This window comes from Rosa rugosa, chromosome 3, assembly GCF_958449725.1.
Source record: "Rosa rugosa chromosome 3, drRosRugo1.1, whole genome shotgun sequence".
Lineage (NCBI taxonomy): Eukaryota > Viridiplantae > Streptophyta > Magnoliopsida > Rosales > Rosaceae > Rosa > Rosa rugosa.
This window is the reverse complement of record NC_084822.1, coordinates 38,979,921-38,998,933: the sequence shown is the minus strand read 5'-3', so window position 1 is coordinate 38,998,933 and position 19,013 is coordinate 38,979,921. Positions and strand designations below refer to the sequence as shown.

The 19,013-nt window shown below is 39.2% G+C and overlaps 2 protein-coding genes across 3 annotated transcripts; one reads left to right on the top strand and one right to left on the bottom strand.

Annotated features, from left to right (window-relative positions):
• The first annotated feature begins 12,481 nt into the window (after positions 1–12,481).
• Positions 12,482–16,201, top strand: LOC133740850 (uncharacterized). 2 transcript variants are annotated; one of them, XM_062168787.1, is made up of 7 exons: positions 12,482–12,579; positions 12,662–12,723; positions 13,473–13,747; positions 13,848–13,902; positions 14,399–14,508; positions 15,479–15,740; positions 15,905–16,201. In XM_062168787.1, exons 3-6 carry the CDS (start codon positions 13,523–13,525, stop codon positions 15,707–15,709), a joined length of 621 nt encoding a protein of 206 aa, XP_062024771.1. In that variant the 5' UTR covers positions 12,482–12,579; positions 12,662–12,723; positions 13,473–13,522; the 3' UTR covers positions 15,710–15,740; positions 15,905–16,201. The 2 variants fall into 2 exon arrangements, with proteins under 2 accessions (XP_062024771.1, XP_062024770.1); XM_062168786.1 differs by lacking the exon at positions 12,482–12,579 and having other exon boundaries at positions 12,586–12,723.
• A 1,083-nt stretch (positions 16,202–17,284) lies between these two features.
• On the bottom strand, positions 17,285–17,668 carry LOC133737702 (uncharacterized). Its single transcript, XM_062165208.1, has one exon. The coding sequence runs from the start codon at positions 17,666–17,668 to the stop codon at positions 17,285–17,287; it is 384 nt and encodes a 127-aa protein (XP_062021192.1).
• Between the last annotated feature and the right edge of the window lie 1,345 nt (positions 17,669–19,013).

The following is a 19,013-nucleotide window of genomic DNA, read 5'->3' as shown; positions in this document are numbered from 1 at the left end:
GGAAGCTCGAGGATTGCCGGGAAGGCATGAGCGGGAAGCTCGAGGGGGATGAGCGGAAGCTCAATGGGTTGCCGGGAAGGCATGAGCGGGAAGCTCGTGAGCGGAAGCTCAATGGGGCGGGCCCCTGGTAGGCCCCGCTAGAGAGTCCCCGACTCCCCAGCCATGTTTGTTGAGGGGGAGCTGCACGGAGCAGAGGGTGTTGGGAAGCGATCCCAATCTTTGGTACCCAAGCGTCGGGGTTAACTGCCGGATCAATGGCTGCCGTAGGCTGCGTTAACTAGTCCCTTGCTGCCGGATCAATGGCTATTATGAGGCGTTGCCTGACCGCATGGCGGTTTTGGTCGTAAACCGTGGATGTGTACAGTATGTATTTGCATGAAAAAATGACAAACACATAGAGCAAGCATGTACAAGTAGTAAAGTGGCCAAGAACATGTCGTAGGCATGCTTAAGGGTCATGGAGACATGTATAGACATGGCAATAGCTCTAATTGAAAGAGCGTAAGAGATAAGATGTAGTTTACTTATCGTATGCCGATTTGGAGGCTAGCGGAGTTGGCCGAGCACGGCGGTCTATTGCTTGTGGCGGAAAAAAAGTACTCCGATGCACGTCAACTCGTAGTTGAGGTTGAATGCCCCATAGAAATAGAAATTTTCCTCGAAAGAAGACAGGTGATTAGTACATGAGTATGTAAAATCAACACTAAGATAATGAGCAAAGTGTATATGCAAGATTGTAGTTGGCAACAAATGATAGATTTGAGTCCCTGATAATTTCGGTGCATTCACCTAGGTAATTACATGCATGAGACATGCATAATTGATACCAGCGTAGCAATTGAGCCATGTGGGGTACTGAGCATGTGATATACATATACGAGACTGTGATGGGTTTGCACATGGCATCCCAAATACAATAAATATATGTGAGGTGGTGAGATATGACAAGTTAGAGAGAATGTGATTGATGAGCACAGTCGTACGGTGCATATCAGGAAGTAAGCACGTGGATTCATGCTTATGCAGCAACACTAGGATTCATGCTTATGCCCACAAGTTAGCACGTGGTGTGCAACTGTGCATATCAGGAAAGATAAGGTAAGTGTGTAGCGGAGAGGGAGACTTAGCTTGACGATTTTGAAAAGCACAGTAACTCGAAGTGCGAAGCTTTGAAGCCATGACCGAAGGCAGGTGCTCAGGTGAGCGACCGAAGGAGAAATCAGCTTGATGGTCAAATCAGTTTCCCATAAGCTCCAGTTCTTGATTGGTGAATACCGCGAGCTGAGCTGCATCCGGCCAAGAAGAAAAAGCAGTGGTGGTTAGCGGAGAAGATGGTTCTTGGCGGAGAAGATATGTCGCAGCGGAAGTTGCTCAGCGGTGCTCGACCGGCAGAGACGCTGTCGAGAGGTCGGCTAGCGGAGACTGGCGGAGGTGGAGCTGCAGGTTCGGCTAGGCGGAGCGGAGGACCAGCGGAGGACCAGAGCTGCAGAACTGGGGTCCGGCGGAAGATGGAGGTCGGCGGAGCCTGGAGCTTGGTGGCGAACATTTCCGGCGGACTGGGTCAGCGGTTGCTGCCGTGAGCAGAGGAGTTGGGCGGAGGAATTGCCGCTGATGGAGCCTTGGTGGGCAAGGTCTGGCGGTGCAACATCAGCAGAGGTGCTGGCCTTGCTGCCGGACCTATCTGGCGGAGGTAGGTTAGGCCAGCGGTGAAGCAATCCGGCAAACGTCGCTAGCGCAGTGTACCGGCCTGCCGGCGGAGGTTTTGCCGCTAGCGTCTCCTGGCGGACCGGGTTGTCGCTGACGGAGCTGTGATGGTGCCAGCGGAGTGCGCTTTTGCTTCGCCGGCGGTTTGGCGGAAATGCCGGTTGGCGGATGAAGATGGTAGTTCTTGGCGGAGCCTTTGCCGCTGAAGAAGTGTGGCGGAGCGGATGGTCATGCCCTGTTGTTGGGTGCCCAGAGAAGAGTTCTGGGTGTCCAGAGAAATTTGGCGCCCAAATTTTTTTTTTTTTTGAAGTTCAGCGTTGACTTTTCATGGGTTGGGCGTTGACCAACCTTGACTGGTGCTGACCGAAAGTGTGACCAAGCCTGATGGGCGTTGACCAACCCCGCCGGGCGTTGACCAAGCTTTGACCGGGTGTTTCTGCAAGTTTTGACCACTCCATGGGCGTTGACTAACTCCGCCGGGCGTTGACTACGTGTTGACCAACCCTCAAGTGCAAATTTCTGCACATTCTGCTCTAGTGGCCGCCAAGAAACATTAATTCAAACATAAACTCAAAGAAGGAAGAAATTTCTTCAAGCTCCGCCAAGCAGACTTAGCTCATGGAAGGTGACGAAGCCAATGTGTTGGCTTCCCACAGACGGCGCCAATGTTAATGCTTTGATCCGTTGGGGATCTAATTAACGATAAGTAAAGAGAGAGAGAGAGAAACACAAGAAGTATAGTGGTTCGCCTCCGCATGAGCGGGAGACTACGTCCACTTGAAAGCTATACTAGTGTGTCGAGCCTTGCGGCCTAACAAGATTACAAAGTATGTAATGGAATGTGTTGAGTTGTGGGAGGAGGCATTCCTTTTATAGATGAAGGAATGCTTCTCCTTTACCTATTCTTCGATGTGGGACAAGTTTCCACATATTTCTAGTCTATTTAACATGTAGAAAGCTATGTTGTGGTGGCATCTTGGCAAGGGCGGAAATGTGGCTTCCCGGTGGCGGATTTGTGACTTCCGGATACCGCCGCGTAGCCTGAACATAGGGCTACACGATGTATGTCTCGGTTGGGCCTTGCCATGTCTTGTGGATGTCCCAAAGTGGGTGTTACTTATGCTTGGTGACGTAGTAAATCCTCCATATTATTGGAGGTATGTACAAGTATGAAACTAGATCTTAATTCAATTTATAGATAAACTAGAGTAGTCTCATACTAATTTACCAATAAAGGAAATCAATTTATCTCTAAATAAATTAATTAATTTATGGATCTTTGACCCAAAGCACCAAAATCAGCTAAAATTATCCCACTTACATCTTCCACAGATTTTTATTCCCACTAACTCAAATTAAAATAAAATAACTATTATGCCCTCAATCTAATTAAATAACTACTATCATGCCACTCTCTCTCTCTCATCCCTCCAATCTGCACTCTCTCTCTCTCTCTGACGCTAGCTTCAGCGACGACGTGGCGAAGGAGGAGGAGGCTACGATGCGGTAGTCAGAGGTTGGAAGGAACGATTTGGCTACATCAGAAGTTGGGGATCCTTAAGCTCGGCCATTGATATTCCATTTTCTCTAAGGGAGTGTAATATGGGCTTGTGGATACAGATATGGTATATCATCTTCTTCGTATTCACAGTGGAAAGGCTAGGAGTGTAATTGAGGTCGAAGACGACGAGAGTAGGTAAGTTCTGGTGTTGTGTGAATATCTTGAAATGAATGCATAAAGTTATTAAATTTTTAAACAGTTGTTGTACTACTAAAGAATTAAAGTTATTAGCATGACTTTGAATTCCAACTCCATATCCAAATCATTCTAGACGGTCCCAATCTTCAAACCAACCAAAAATATCCAAGAATTAAATATCAATTTATAAATTGTAATGGGACCCCAGAATTAAAGTTAGTAGCTATATGCCTATATCCCAGAATTAAAGTTAGTAGCTATATCAATTTGTAAAGAGAAATTTATACAAACAGTACCCGAACAAAGGCTTACTCTTAACTTTAGTATCCGACTATGCAAAACTATCACTTTAGTACCCCAAGTTTGAAGCCCGATCCAAGAACAGCATACACCGTCTTTAACGGCATTAAATCTCAAGCCACGTGGCAAACCATGAAGGGTAATTGGGTCATTTCATTCTTTCTCCTTCACTTATTCTCTGTGCAGCCATCCATCTATCTCACCACACCCATTTTCTTCCATCACAAAAATAGTAGCCAACAAACCTCTTCCTCACTCTCATTCTCTCTAGCTTCGAACACACCACCACCTCTTCATCCCTCACTCTTCTATCATTTGTTGATCCTCATTCTTCACTCAAATTTCATCATTTCCTCAAAGATTTGGGTTTAGGTAGAAGAGAAAAAATGGGGGAGGTAGAAAAATGGTAATGAGTGGTGGCGGTGTTCTGTTTTCAAGGGAGCGATGAGTTAAATGGGGTGGCTGATGTTCACCATTGGAAACCGATTCAAAATCAAGGACTATCAAAGTAGAATACACAATAAAGTGATATATAAGGGTAAGAACAACTCAAGTTTAGAAAATTAGTAAAAATCCATTTTAAGAGAAATGAACTTAAAACTTTTCAGATCCAAAGTTGACATGTTAAGGTACAACATACTAAAATTTCAAGCAAATTGGAGTTCGGAAAGTATGGGAAAAGATGGATGAAAAACTGTGCAGTTTTCTTAAAAATTCCAGCAGCATTCTATCAACTTGGGAAATTTGTCAAAAATTCAATTTGACTTCGATTGACATCAAAACAGTTGGTGATGAATGCTTGACATGTCTAGGTTTATAAATTAAAATCTCAACATAAACACAATTAAGAGCCATATGGATTTGATAAGTAAAAGTCCAGAAGGTCAGGTTCTGATATGAAGGAATTTTGAGTATGAATAAACCTTGACAAGGTTTTGATATCAGATTATGGAAGGACTGAGTCATATTTGGTACAAATGGTAAGTTTAAGTATCATAAATCTTAATGAATATGAGATTTTATATGAAAATTGAACTAGAAAAGGGAGGAAAAAGGAATGGATAATTGATGGGTCTCAGGTGTGTCATGAGAGAAAAGAGAGGAATTATATGAATGGGTGAGGGTGACGTGTCTCCTTCATTCTAACCATAAGATGAAGATGATCACATCCATGACCTTGATCTCATCGTTCGGTGAGATGAGTTGGAGGTTGCAAATAGAGAATGAGAGAGAGATCAAGCTGTTATGTTTAAGAAACAGAGAGAGGAAAAAAAATGTCTGGGTTAAGATGGAGTGACCCAATTACCCCTGAAAATATGACACATGGCAAGACACTAATACTGTTTTGGACGGTGTGTACCATTCTTGAGTCGGGCTTCAAACTTGGGGTATCAAAGTGATAGTTTTGCATAGTCGGGTACTGTTTATATAATTTTCTCATTTTACAGTTTTCTCTAAAAATGGGGTAAATTGACAAAAGGGCCAATGATAAAAGAGGTCAATTTGAAGTGCCTTATTATAATTTAGGATACACAAATGTCCCTATGATAATTAAGGTCACCCCTTAACAACCTACCACTGAAAATACAAATAATTACAAAAACTGCCATCGCATCTCTCTCTGTCTCTCTCTCTCTCTCGCTGTCTCTCTCTCTCTGTCTCTCTCTCTCTCTCTCTCTCTCTCTCACTGCGGCTCCGATCTGGATACCCACGGCAGCTGCTCCTTCTCCGCCGCACACGATCGCACCTTGATCAAGGGCTTCTCCGGCTGCCCCTCCCCGTCCTCTGGGGGCTAGATCTCTATAAGAATAATCTACGTCGGGTTGACGACGATGACGACCCGGACTTGTCCTAGCATGGGGTGAACTTCTAGGACTTGATCGTCACTTTTCAAGTTTAGTCTTGGTCAAGGTCAATACCATTTTCAAAAATTCTTGCCTGATGATGGGTCTGCAATTGTGTTCTACAATTGGGTTTTAGTTATGCGTTTATGTTCATCTTTAATAGCATCACAATTGACTCGTCAGTAAGGTTATTTTCAAATTTTGGATGATTGCTCTTTGGACAGTGTAAATACATTTTGAATTTCTCAACCAGATTCTCTTTTTCCCCTTACTTTTTGTTTCTCAACCAGATTGTTAGAAGTTAGCTCTTTGGTACATGAATATTTATATAATTTTTAATCTTAGATTTTTATATGTATTTATCTTCTCATATGATGTGATTTGAATAGTGTAAGCTATTATATGATGGATTTTAATCTGGTTATTGATGATGGCGATGATGATGATAGTGTGAAGACTTGAACTCTATTTAAGTTAATTAGTCTAGTTTACTCTACTTCTAAACTATGTATAGCTATATACTTATTTGTTTTGGCAAAAGAAGGGCCAAATATAGAGGTCTAGCTTTGTGTATTGGGTCATGAATGATGAATTACTTGATCCCTGCTGATTTTGTTTTTATAACTCAAAAACCAACTAGCTTTTGTTAACAAAATGCTAGAGTAGAACACAAGTGTTTCTTACAAACAAAAGCAAACATTTACCTGTTTACATTCTTTGTCAAAAAGAAAAAGAAAAGAAAAAAATAGTACAGATTGTGCATGTTTTGAAGAAGATTACATAGATAGCTACAAGTACTATTTTTACATTAATACATGTTTCCAAATGTCACATTACATCAATTTCTTATTTATGTTTTGTACTTATAGTTTCCTTGATTTGCTGCCATTACTTCTTGCAAATGTACCAAAATTTCCAGCAAATGCTTAGCTTATTATGCTCCTTCTTCTTGATTTTTTTCTTTAGCTGGAAGTGCTTTTAAAACCTGCAATGCATGCACAGAATAAAACATATTAGAAGAAGAAGAAAAAAAAATAGTCTGGAATGTTATTTGTCTTATTTAAACTGCTGAGTCACCTAGTAGCTTATTGGGAAACACATGTGTACACACTTCTAACCACAATTAAGAACCTGCAGACATAAAGTTAAGTGTGTGCAGCAAGTGGCTGCTCTTAGAGCAGCTTAAAACTTGGGCAACAAGCTCAAAGCAGGAGCTGGCAGTTTGGGATAACCTTCATATGTTTTTTTCTAAGCAGGAGCTGGCAAAGAGCTGCTCCCAATGTTTATCTAACTGACTGAGCTAAACAGAAGGTGGCTAGTCTACATATAGGTTCTCATGATTACATCTTCTAGTATAAAAAGGCCTTTACCTGCAGTAAGAAACACAAGTTAGAAAACATAGCAGAAAATAATTTAGAGACTCTAGAGTCAGCAAAGTCCAGAAAACAAGCTTTGAGAGGTCTGGAAACAAAGCCTCAGCTTTACTAAACCAGGTTTAAGGTAGGGGAAGTTTTGGGGAACCTCAAGTTTGATTATATCAGTCTATTGATATGATTTTGAGTGACATTTGTTACTGATCAGATTGTTTATATTGTGTAAAATATATGTTTAGTTCATTATCATGTTGTTTTATCTGATCCTAGCTTGAAGAGAGAGTGAAAATGGTTGTGTAGTTGAGTCTAATACTCGTAAGGGACCAGCAATGTCAGCCAATGGTATATACACTTGGGGAGAGAAGCCCCTTCAATATATATTGATAAAACGATCTAATGTTTGGCAAGAAGACACTGGTGACCGAGATTAGTACAAGATTACTAACAACTGGAGTATAAGGAGTTCTTTTCTGTCTTGCATCATCATTAATTATATGTATGAGGTTTGCTCTACTGAGCTTTAAGCTCACCCCTTTTATGATATTGTGCAGATCATGCTCTTGAGGGTTAGAATTTAATTTCTAGAAATCTGGGAGTAGGAGAAGGAGAAATAAATTTTTAGTTTACTGTTTTGGTTTATCTTTGTACAATAAAGCTTGTTTCCTAAGCTTGCTTTTGTTTCTCTTGTAAGTACTTACTTATGTAATAAAGAGTTAAACCAAGTCACCTATGATTCTCATTTCTTCAATATAGTTTTTATTTGCCAAAGTGTTTCTTATCTTTGTCAATTAAAAGCTATTCACACCCTTACTACGAACTTAAAAAAAAAAAAAAAAAAAATTTGCAGATTCTGGGTTAGGATGTGACAGATAGGTTTAACATGAATTCAATTAATTAATGATGTTAGTGAGGTATAGTGATCTGCCAATTATGAAGCCACGGTTAGTTTGTGTGGTTTAGAATTTAGTTTCAGTTGTGAATTACTGTGGTTAGTTTTGACAGAGTGGTATGCATTTTGATTGTGCAAAATGTTAACCAATGAGGTAAATGATCTTATTTTATTTGTGGTTGGTCGCTACTTTTCCCGTTAGAAGTAATTAAAAGGACTAAATACTTGTTATTCCTCAAACTTTTACCTGAAAAACAGTTTAGTCCCTCGCCTTTGAAATTAAACTGGATAGTCATTATTCTCTCTAATTCTCACACAACAGGTCCAAAATGACTATTATACCCCTCACTTCCTATTTTTATTTTTATTTTTAGTTTTTTCTCTATTTTTTTTTAATTTTTCTCCCCCTTTTTTATATTCTCTCTCTCTCTCCCTTCCTAAAAACAAAATCCTTAAACTCTCTCAGCTTTCTCTCTCGCTGGAGCCACTCTCGGCCTTGGATCGGAGCTCAACAGAGAACACAACCATAGCTTCCCTTTTCCAACAAAATCTCATCGTTTCCTCCATGTCCAGAATTCAAGAACACGAGACAAAAGGATTATGGCATCGAAGTTCATGGCGGAGCTGGGGGGGGGGGGGGGGGTTTAGTGCCAATGGCGGAGGGTGCGTCGGTGGCTAGTGAGGATTCAAAGGTAGGATGGCTGATGTTTGCTGGATCGAGTGATGGTGGCAGCGTGGCGAGGCGATGGTTGGAAGTCGAAGAAAACCGGAGAGCAGAGGCGTCGAAGGTTTGAGGTGAGCCTGTGGAGGTTGGGATCTATGCCATGCATCGATCTTGCCTGGGCTTGAGTCACCGTCGGCCCGTTTTTCATTTGGTGGTGGCAGTGTTTTGAGTGGCGGCCGGACGCCTCAGTTTCCGGCGTAGACCCCTTTTTTTTTCTTCCCCGATCTTCAATCCTGGGTTGCCACTCAAATCTTTGTTTTAAGAATGCCTGAGAAGGTGGAAAAGGGTCAAGAATAATAGAGGCTGTATTCGGAGTCGAAATCTTGACCTTGGTGTGTAAATGTGAAGCCACCAGAGCATTCAATCAACCCAGGAAGCAGCGATGGTGTTGAAGGACCTAATTGTGATGAGCTGGTTATTAGGTATGCTGATGATGACCCGGATCTTGGTTTTGGCCAAGGCTTTGTGAATGTCGGGGTCGGCATCGTGAAGAAGGATGTGGGTGATTTTCTGGACTAGCAGAAACGAAACAAGCTCGGATAGGAAGAGGAGATTCGAAACGTGCTGCTTTGTTGCTTTAATTTTGAGATATGAACTCATCGCAGAATGGGGCAAGGTCGTTGCTGTGGAAAGAGAAGAGGAAGAAGCAGAGGAGGGAGAGGTTGTTCGCCGTCGATGTGGATGAAGATGAACCCAGTTCGATACGAACTTGAGAGAGAGAGAGAGAGAAAATAAAATTAAAAAAAGGAGAGAAACATTTAAAAAAATAGAGAAAAATAGTAAAAAGAGGAAGTGAGGGCATAATAGTCATTTTAGACCTGTCGTGGACTTGTTGTGTGAGAATTAGAGAGAATAAGGACTATCCAGTTTAATTTCAAAGGCGAGGGACTAAACTGTTTTTCAGGTAAAAGTTTGAGGAGTAACAAGTATTTAGTCCTAATTAAAACAAATGCAAAGTGGTTGTCATGAACATGAACTATCCAAGTGTAAGATGACTATGAGAAAGTGTCTATCTACATGAACTGTCAGAGTACTTGGACTTGTTTTTGAAGTAACTAACCATGTCACTAACCAAGTAACTGTCAGTAGCCAAGTCACAAGTTAATAGCCAAGTCACTGTTAATCACATGTCACTAACTAAGTAACTGACCATGTCACTAACCAAGTAACTGTCAGTAGCCACTGTTACTGGTCAAAGTCACTGACTATGTCACTGGTCAAGTTACTGGTCATGTCTATGTCACTGCCATGTCACAGTCATGATCATGTCACTGTCAAGTCCTGGTCAAGTTACTGTCAATCTCAAGTCACTGTTAACCTCAAGTCATTGGGTAGTGACATGTTGCTGGCCATGTCACAGTCATGAACATGTTATTGTCAATTCTTGGCTATGTCACAGTCATGAACATGTCACTGTCAATCCCTGGCTAAGTCACTGTTAATTGACTTGTGATCAATATTGGACATGACCAGTTGTTTCACATCATCAATGAATATTTGTTTTGGTTCATCATGCATATCCATGTAGCATAGATCGATAATGAAACAGTCGGGAGTTGCTACTTTTCTTATACCAAGGCGAGCATCCAAGCCCAACCTACTTTGACAAAAGAGGCAACTACATCATGGAGTGCATATACAAGTGTAAAGAAATGAGAATAGAAGTGGAGGAGTAAAGAATTAGAAGTCCAACTATCATTTAACGAGTATCATTATGAAAAAGAAAAAAGAAAAATAACCTGATGAATAACATTAGAAATTTCCAGACAAAAAGAAATGAAATATGTCGAAAAGAGAGTTTATTATCTTCAAGCTCCAGCCACATTACATATGATTCTAAAGAACTACTCAACTCATATCCTATAAATTATGACATGTCCACAACATTAAAAAACATAGATTTGACTCAATGATATGTTGTTTTAAACCAATCTTCATTCTCTCAAAACTGATGACATATAAGTGCTTCAAACCATGAAAGCTGAGGGGATGCCACATTCTTCACAAAAATCCAATGCATTCTTAGGTTAAGACCTCATCAATCGCATTTGGACTTCATCAATCACTCCCACCATCCATACACCTTCTACAAAACCTATGCTGGTATCATAAGAAAGATAGCCAATCACTGAAGGAAAGAAGGTTAAGACTTGAGAGGATAAATGTTTTAATTCTATCAAAGAGAAATGACAAAATAAAATGCATTCTGATCCAATTTAAGAATATATAAGTGCATCAATTTCAAAGAAGCTTCATGAATCATTTTCTAAGAACTAATCCTCTCAACTTATCAAAAACAACATCAATCCCATACAAACCAGACTCGAAAACTTCAACAACAGAAGCCTTCTAACAATCTTAACATCAATTCAATACGCATCTAAAAAGGCACAAAATGACAAAAGCAATTTCAAAAATTCAATATCTAACTACTTGGACATTGTGATCTTTCTAGAATGAGGGGTCTTCGCCAAAATCGATCGAAGCTAATAAAATTACTTCATTACAACCACAACCACAATAATAGCATTACTTCATTTACAAAATAATTCTAACAAGTTATTATCAAATATCCTTGAAAGTTAATAAAATATAAGAAGAACTTCCTCCAGCCTCACCTAAGGAGATGGTCTGTAAAATTTTCTTATCTAGGTCATCCCCTAGCTCAGCAGTCAGTTGAACTAATCAAACTAATCGTCCACCTAATTCATTCACCAAATCATATCACTATAGAAGCATTGATTTTCAAATAGCAAATCTGAACCTAGAATCTGTGCAAGTGAAACCTTTTCAAGGAAAGAGCAAAGTAGCCATATATAGAGATAAACCTTTGTAAATACAAGCACAAACAGAGAAAAGTTTGTCCATGGAAGAACTCATTAGTCTCAGGTCTGAACACAAATCCATAAATTGACTTTCAGATTCAAATTATGTAGGGAGGTGATCTATAATATCATCATAGCTGCTACCAATAAGTGCATATAAATATAGCAACACACATAATCATAGGTCTATAATTAAGCATTGATTCCATACTAAAGATTTGCTTCTTCAATTCGACTGCAGAGAAAACAAAAATTCAAAAATGAAAACGCAGCATGCAAAAATCGAAACGAAATGAAGAAAGCATGTTGTGAAAATTCAAATTCACTGACAAGGAATTAGAGCTCGAGAGCTTGATGCTGAGAAGCTCACCGGTGCTTATTGGATTGATCGGAATTTCGGTTTTTCGATTCGGGAAAAGAACATGAACAGAGATATGCTGGACCTCCGGAAGGCCGTCATGCTCCGGCGATGGTGACGTTCTCAGCGGACTCGTAAAACAAGCCGAAGGTGTTCCATACGATGTTAACGTCTTACGTCACCATCAACAAGAACGAAGAGAGTTGCAGCTCGTCGTTCTCAGACGCCGATTCGTCAGTGATGGCGGACGGTGATGCGGATTTCGGTGGATCTCAGAGAGAGAGAGAGAGAGAGAGAGAGAGAGAGAGCTGTGATCTGATTTTTTTTTTTTTTTGAAATATAGCTGTGATCTGGTTTTGAAGGGTATATTAATACCAAGGGTAGAATGGGAATCAAAAAAATTGAAAACTGACATTTTTTAACATCACCTCATTATTCATAAGGACTAAATTAATATTATTGACAATTCATTATGGATATTTTTATTAAGTGGAAAACTATGTGACTTTTTTATCATTTCACACTCTAATGTGACATTTTCCATCATTTTCCTTTGACAAAAACCCTTTTTGAAAACCAATTCCTTAATAAAAGAAGAAAAAAAAATTATATTTAAGTTGATAATATCACACAGGTGAGATAGACAACGTGGAGGAGTCGGGTGCGTGATCGGCTCGTGTGCAACAGAGGCCCAAAGATCCATGTGCGTTCCCACTCCTCTTTCTCTTGCCTGTTTTAAAAACCAAACAAAACCCCCCACCACACAGGGAAGAAGACAACGACGGAGAAAGACTTTGATATATTTAAAAAAAAAAAAAAAAAAAAAAGAAGAAGAAGAAGAAACTATAAATATATATTTTGGGGTAAAGAAGAATTCGAATTCTCATTCTCCTTTATCCGATTCAACGGCTTAATCAATTTCACTGATATTATTATTATTTCCAGTTTCTCTCCGGCGAACTCCTTCGCTCACCGTCTTCCCTCTCATCCTCTCTGATTGATTCAAGGTACGATTCTCATTTATATCTTCGTTTTCTCTTCAATTCGATCCTCTTCCTTCTGCTTGCTCTGCCTATTAATTGCCTAGGGTTTCTCTCTGCGACGCTTTTTTTTTTCTTTTCTTTTTTTGAATTTTTAAACCTTTTTTTTTTAAAGATACTGTGTAATCCTTCAAATTCTGTAATTTTGGCTTGATTTCGGCAATTCTTTAGCAGGTTAGATTTAAAAAATCGAGACTTTTTTGAAAAAGAATTTGAATTTTTAGGTTGGGAATCATTGAGGATTTGAATGGGCTTATAAAATCTGGGGGAAACGATTTAGTTTGGGTTTTAGAGAAGATAAGTAGACCTTTCTAGCGACAGACTGTGAAATGCTGTGAGGTTTGTAGTGATCAGACTGTGAATTGCAAGCAACTAGGATTTTCAGTTCAGGACTTGATGGTATTAAACATTGCACCGAGCTTTATATAGTGTAATTTGATTTGTCATGTTGATTTGGAGGTATGAAAGAGAATCGCCAACTTATTTGGTGGGTTAAAGCAAAGGGAAGTGAAAACAAACAGTGGATCATGATCAAATCTATTGTTTGATGAGAGAGTTGCAGGAAATAGGAAGGGAGTTTGACTTTTCTCATGTCTATTATTGCTTGATTTTGCAAACTTTGAGTTATTATTGGTCAAGTCATATTATCTTTTATTGGTTTTGGACAAAAGTGGAGCACATGTTTGATAAGAATGATTACTGTTGAACAAATTTAGGTCTTAAACTTTTGGAGCTTCATCTTGGATAAGAGATTTACATACATAGCATGAGCACTCGGGTGGCAAGGGGGCCTTCTGCAAGAACTGGTCTCAGGCGAAGGAAGAATGAATTAGATCTCAATAGTGCACCACCTGGTGAGAATCGGAATCAAGAGGGAACTTCAGCTCAGGTGTTACCTCAGGTTGAGAGACCTAGCCAGCCCCCATTGGTGATTGATCTTGAGGCTATTGATGATGATGTTGTCATATCTTCCCCCAGGGCTATTGCTGAAGTATGCTTTAATTTAATTTTATGTATTTCTTTGTTGTGGGTATCTCTGCACACTTGATATACGTTAAAATAAAGCTCTAATATTGTGATATTTATATCAGGCTGAAAACAACTCCAGAAGGAACCGAAGGAGGCCTGTGGTTGATTTGGAATCAGGTAATTAAGTTCTGTTCTATGATACAACTTCTAATTGTTTCATTACAGCAGAACTTCTGGGTCTCTATAGTGTTTTCTTTTGTGAAGCATGTTTATTTATTTGGTAGTTCAAGCTCTGTAATGTCAAGTGATTAGTGTGGATAAGATGAATGTTTTCATTTGGCTTTTTTTATCACTACTTTTTTACTACTCCATAGGATAAAATTATAGGCAAAAATTAGTAGGATAAGGTGTTTAGAATGTTTCAGTCTCCAAATTTGTCCTGAACGATCCTGTACAAGCTGACACTTTATCTTCCTCTTTTATTATTTTTTATTTATTATTGTTCTAAAGAAGAATGGGTAGTTGGTTGCTACAAAAGCTTCTCACATTTGAGCTAGACATTGTCAGTGACAAGTTTTAGTTTCCCCATATTGCTATTTGTGTTATATGCCTTGTGTAGTCAGTTTGTTTCTTAACATATTTCTACTTTGCATTTCTTACATCTTCATTGCAGAACTGCCTAGGGCCACTCGTCAAAAGCGCAGAAGAGTTGAGCCAAATCAAACAATCATTAATTGCGAACTTTACATAAACTTGGATGGCAATAGCAACTCCAATTCAAAGGTAATCATAGTAATTTCTCATCTTCATCTTGTCTGCCTAAAAGTCTTGTAAGATGAAACTATCTTTTATGTTTTGTTGCAAATGCACTGATCATCTGGTTTTGGTGAAGACATAGTTCTGTCTTTATATGCTGAGTCACATTTTGTTCTTGCAGTGCAAATATACTTTTGAATGATGTAAACTTAATTTCAAACTTTTTTCTTTTTCGCACTTTTTTTTTTTGTTGATTTGAATCCTTCCTCCTGCATTTTCACAAGTTGCATCGAGATTTAACATACTAGGTTAATGCTATACTTGGCCAAAAATCAAATGAGATATTAAACTCTGTCCACCATATACTTTGTTTCTTGCATCTAAGTGCGCACTCACAAGTCATGATGAAATGGTAGGTCAAATTGGCCAATGTTGAATTTGCAGTGAATTATTCATAGATGAAATTAGTTTTACAACCTAAAGCATGGTTACTTTAGCCTAAATAACAGAGACGTGAGTCTCAAAGCCATTTCACAAGTAGTTAACTAAAGGATATCCTCAAAGGGGACTCTACTGATCCTGAAGTGATGTTTCCCCACTTTACCATAAGTGCTGGTGAAGTCGGTGCTTGCCTAACCATGTCTTCATTTTTTATTTTATTTTTCATTTTTGTGAGTTGGTGAGTACATATTAATGGCTTGTCACTTTGATAATGAAGATGCATATATGATTTTGATCAACTGTTAGCAACATGCTGTGAACCTTTGATATATGTTGATGTTTGTCCCACTGGTCATGCTTACATCAACTGAACCGTTTAACTTGAGAGTGGTTGTCGTATGTATCTCTGCTCTACATTTGTGAAATGCTTTGACTGATCATGAACTTGATTTATGACTTTCCTACAATAAGTGTCTTTTGAAATTGAAGCGTCATCTTTGTTTCTTGTGCATATGTCTAATTGGTGGGTACTCATCTCAAATACTTTTATTTACAGAATGAGCGGGCTATGCAGCCACCACTGCCGCCGCCACCGCCAAAGGAGCCCACCTTTACCTGTCCCATTTGCATGGCTCCGTTGGTTGAGGAGATGTCAACAAAATGTGGTCACATTTTCTGTAAGAAGTGCATTAAGGCTGCGATAACTGCACAGGGAAAATGCCCTACCTGTAGGAGAAAAGTAACTGCGAAAGAGCTCATTAGGGTATTCCTTCCTACTTCCTCCTGAGTCTGCAACTCCTGCCTCTATGATTGATCATGTAAGTGGCATATTTACCTTATGTATACATTTTTCTGGCCTGAAGATAAGAAATAATAGTTGCTAGGAGTTCTTTTAATTATTTGACTATTATGGTTGTATGGATGTTTTGATCATTCTTAAAGTACTGATAAATGATCCCTCTCTCTCTCTCTCTCTCTACAGGGTTATGTAAAGTGCTTTCTGGGGATGGAGGACCGAAAGAATTGTTGTGCCAGGTCTTCAGAACTGATATTTCATAATTGGGATGAATTGTCGGAAACATGTGCAGTTTGTTAGGCCTAGTGACAACAGTGGGGTTTTGTATGGAAGTGCTTTATGATTAGTGGGGTATTCCCTATTACCTGAATACCCTGTCATTTCGTATTACATTACATGGTACAATCTGATGTTATGATTAGCTGAGATGTTAGTGGAACTAGCTTTTGGAGCAATCAAGAGAAATATACTTTCAGGCTTAAATTTTCTTGTCTGTGAATTTATGTTTCGGTTGCATCTAGTAAAAAACGTGAACAGGAAAGTTCAAATTTATAGACCCTTGCAACTTAATTTTTCTGTTGATAGGGTTCTATATAACTTCTGCTATATAACTTCTGCTAAACATAGGGATGATTTAGACCCTAGTGTTAACTAGTTGTATTCAAGGCTTCAAGCTGGATTGAGCAGGCTTCTTCTGTCCTCTTTCTGTAACTTGAGCTTACTATACGAATTGTGCACACTTGTAATACGTCCATGAGAGCTCGAGCTTGACTTGTTACAAGCAAGAACAAGCCAAGAGCCAGCCGCTCAAGCTTGAATTGTCTCTCACAAGCTAGAACAAGCAACGAACCAGCAAAGGTCTGGAGCTGTTTCATGCTGATAGACAACCTTAGACCCTAAAGGCCTAAACCTAGGCTTTACATTGGTAGTCCCCTGCCAAAACTATGTATTAACGACGGATTATCCATGTGGTTCCTGGGTTTGGAATGTTGACAATTATAATAGTCGAAGAATGATGATTTAGCAAACAATAGAAAAGATAATAAACGTTGAAATCTATGATCTAAGCCTTCTAAGGTACAAAATGAGGATCCGGACAGAGCAAAAAGATGAAAACTGATAATGATTTGTGGTAGAAAAGAAGGATTTGATATACAACTTGAATATCTCGTACTGTAACTGGGATATTCGAATATCTCATTGCTTTATGAGAATGGCCCCAAAATCTTCGTCGAATAAATTATTCAAGCAGGTGCTGATACATGTTCGTTTTGTTGGACTGTAAGAACAAAAATTCATTTTTAAAAGAAATCCAATATTATGTTTGATGCTGTTGCAGTGTTTACTCGAAAAGTTTTGAATAGCTTACTCCAGCAAGCAACAAAACTACTTAGCTATGCACTACATGCATATCTCATCGTGGAACCAAAGAGATAGATATAGAGCAGAGAGAATAAGTGAAATAACTAAAGCACCATTTTTTTGATAACTGAACCATTACATGGTCTCATTATTTAGGTAGTAGTATTATACTTCAGTTGACACCACTGAACCTGGTCTATGTGACTATGGATACTTGCCACCATCTCCGTTTTGATCATCGCCTCCATGATCAGGAATGTCACCTTTCTCGCCATTGCCATTGCCATCGCCATCGCCTTTGCCATTGCCTTTGTTATGATCATAAGGAATGTCACCTTTCCCACCATAGCCATGTGGAGCGTCCTTAAGCCCATGGTTTAAGCCACCGAGCCAAGGATGAAATCCCCACCCAAATCCATGTCCGAGCCCCCACCAAGGAAATCCCCATCCCCAGAACCATTGAGGGGTATAGACCTCCTCTTTCGGTTTCAACTCCCTTCCTGCAGCTTCAGAACCCACCAGAAATGTCATAAGGAGTAGTGTGACAATGAGCAATGCCTTTGCTTTCTCCATAGCAACTGTTTTCATCTTTCTCTATTCCACTCTTCGTCTTTTGCTTTGTGGAGCTTTGCATTGAGGCTAGCCCTATTAATAGTGGAGAGATGATCATTTTGGGAATGATGTACATTGGCGTCTGCATGGAGGTTTTGTTCGTTATGGTATGTATTTGTTGAGAGGGCTGTTGTGGGTTTTAAACCTAGATAATGCATGATCATGACTTAAATTCTATTCTGGTGTGGTATTAGGTTATTCTGATGATCATAACTAGGAATAATTGGTAATTCATTTATGGATTGATGACCCCAATTGATTTTAGCAGTTCGTTATGAAATAGACTGGTAATCAGCAGCATTAAGTAGGATGCTGATTGCTTGAAATTGATAGAACTCAACTATTAACAAGAGAGCACCAACAATTATTTGAAGAGATCGATATAGCTAAGTGTAGAGAGTTGTTAAAATCTTCGAAGGACCATAGCTGCACCACATCTCCGACCTGTAAAGTCTCACCTTGCACCATTCTTGACCAGCCACTTGTTAAACCATACATGAGGTCTTGATACCTCACAAGAGTTGAAAAATCATCAGGAAGCCGGGGTGATAAGAACCAATTGGAATAGCTTGGTTTCGGAGCAAAGTTAATAGCTATGTCTCATAAGGACTAGGGTAGATTAAGCACCAGGGTACCACTGGTTCTGTCATTTTCAGACAATGTTAAGTTGCCAATAAACTGATACTTTGCAGGGCGCCATATATCAATTCTAGCTTTCATATCGGAATGCATTATACCCTCCATTGTCATATATAGTCTAGCTACTAGTTAAGACTTCTCTCTATGATCGACTTGTGAGATGATGTCTGCATGTTTGCTCTATATATAACAGACGTACTACTTGGTTTCCAAGGTAATTGTTGTATATTGTATCAATCTGCGATAAACAACATCGATCTTCACACTCATTTTCTAATAATTTAACATATGAGTTCTAGTTTTGTGTTTTACAGTAGGATGACTAGAATCTTAGAAAGAAATTTAAAGATCTGGTCCTTTGTAACTATAGAAAATTTTCTCTTCGAGGGGTTTCCTTTATAGAACTTGTTAACCAAGCTACTTCTGCAAAGGAGCATACCAAGGGAGCATTTGGTGCTCAAATTTGGCTTGATTAGATTTGAGTTCAACTAATTGATTCAAATTTAACTTCAATATATTTCTTTGCTTGGCTCAGGTTGCTTGTTTGTTGTTCTAGAGTTAAGCTTGGCTCAACTTAGCTCATTTTAACAAGTAGAGCCTGAGATATTTAGCTAAACTTGAGCTTCAAGCTTTGGCAACACTGACACAAAGTGAAAAAAATAGAATCATAGATTATTTGATA

What these genes read in the sequence shown, in the direction of transcription:
- LOC133740850 (XM_062168787.1), top strand. Translation starts at nt 13,523, where the DNA reads ATGAGCACTCGGGTGGCAAGGGGGCCTTCTGCAAGAACTGGTCTCAGG. An exon ending in TGTGGTTGATTTGGAATCAG is followed by an intron (nt 13,903 to 14,398) that starts GTAATTAAGTTC and finishes TCTTCATTGCAG; the next exon opens with AACTGCCTAGGGCCACTCGT. An exon ending in ATAGCAACTCCAATTCAAAG is followed by an intron (nt 14,509 to 15,478) that starts GTAATCATAGTA and finishes TTTTATTTACAG; the next exon opens with AATGAGCGGGCTATGCAGCC.
- LOC133737702 (XM_062165208.1), bottom strand. Translation starts at nt 17,668, where the DNA reads ATGAAAACAGTTGCTATGGAGAAAGCAAAGGCATTGCTCATTGTCACA.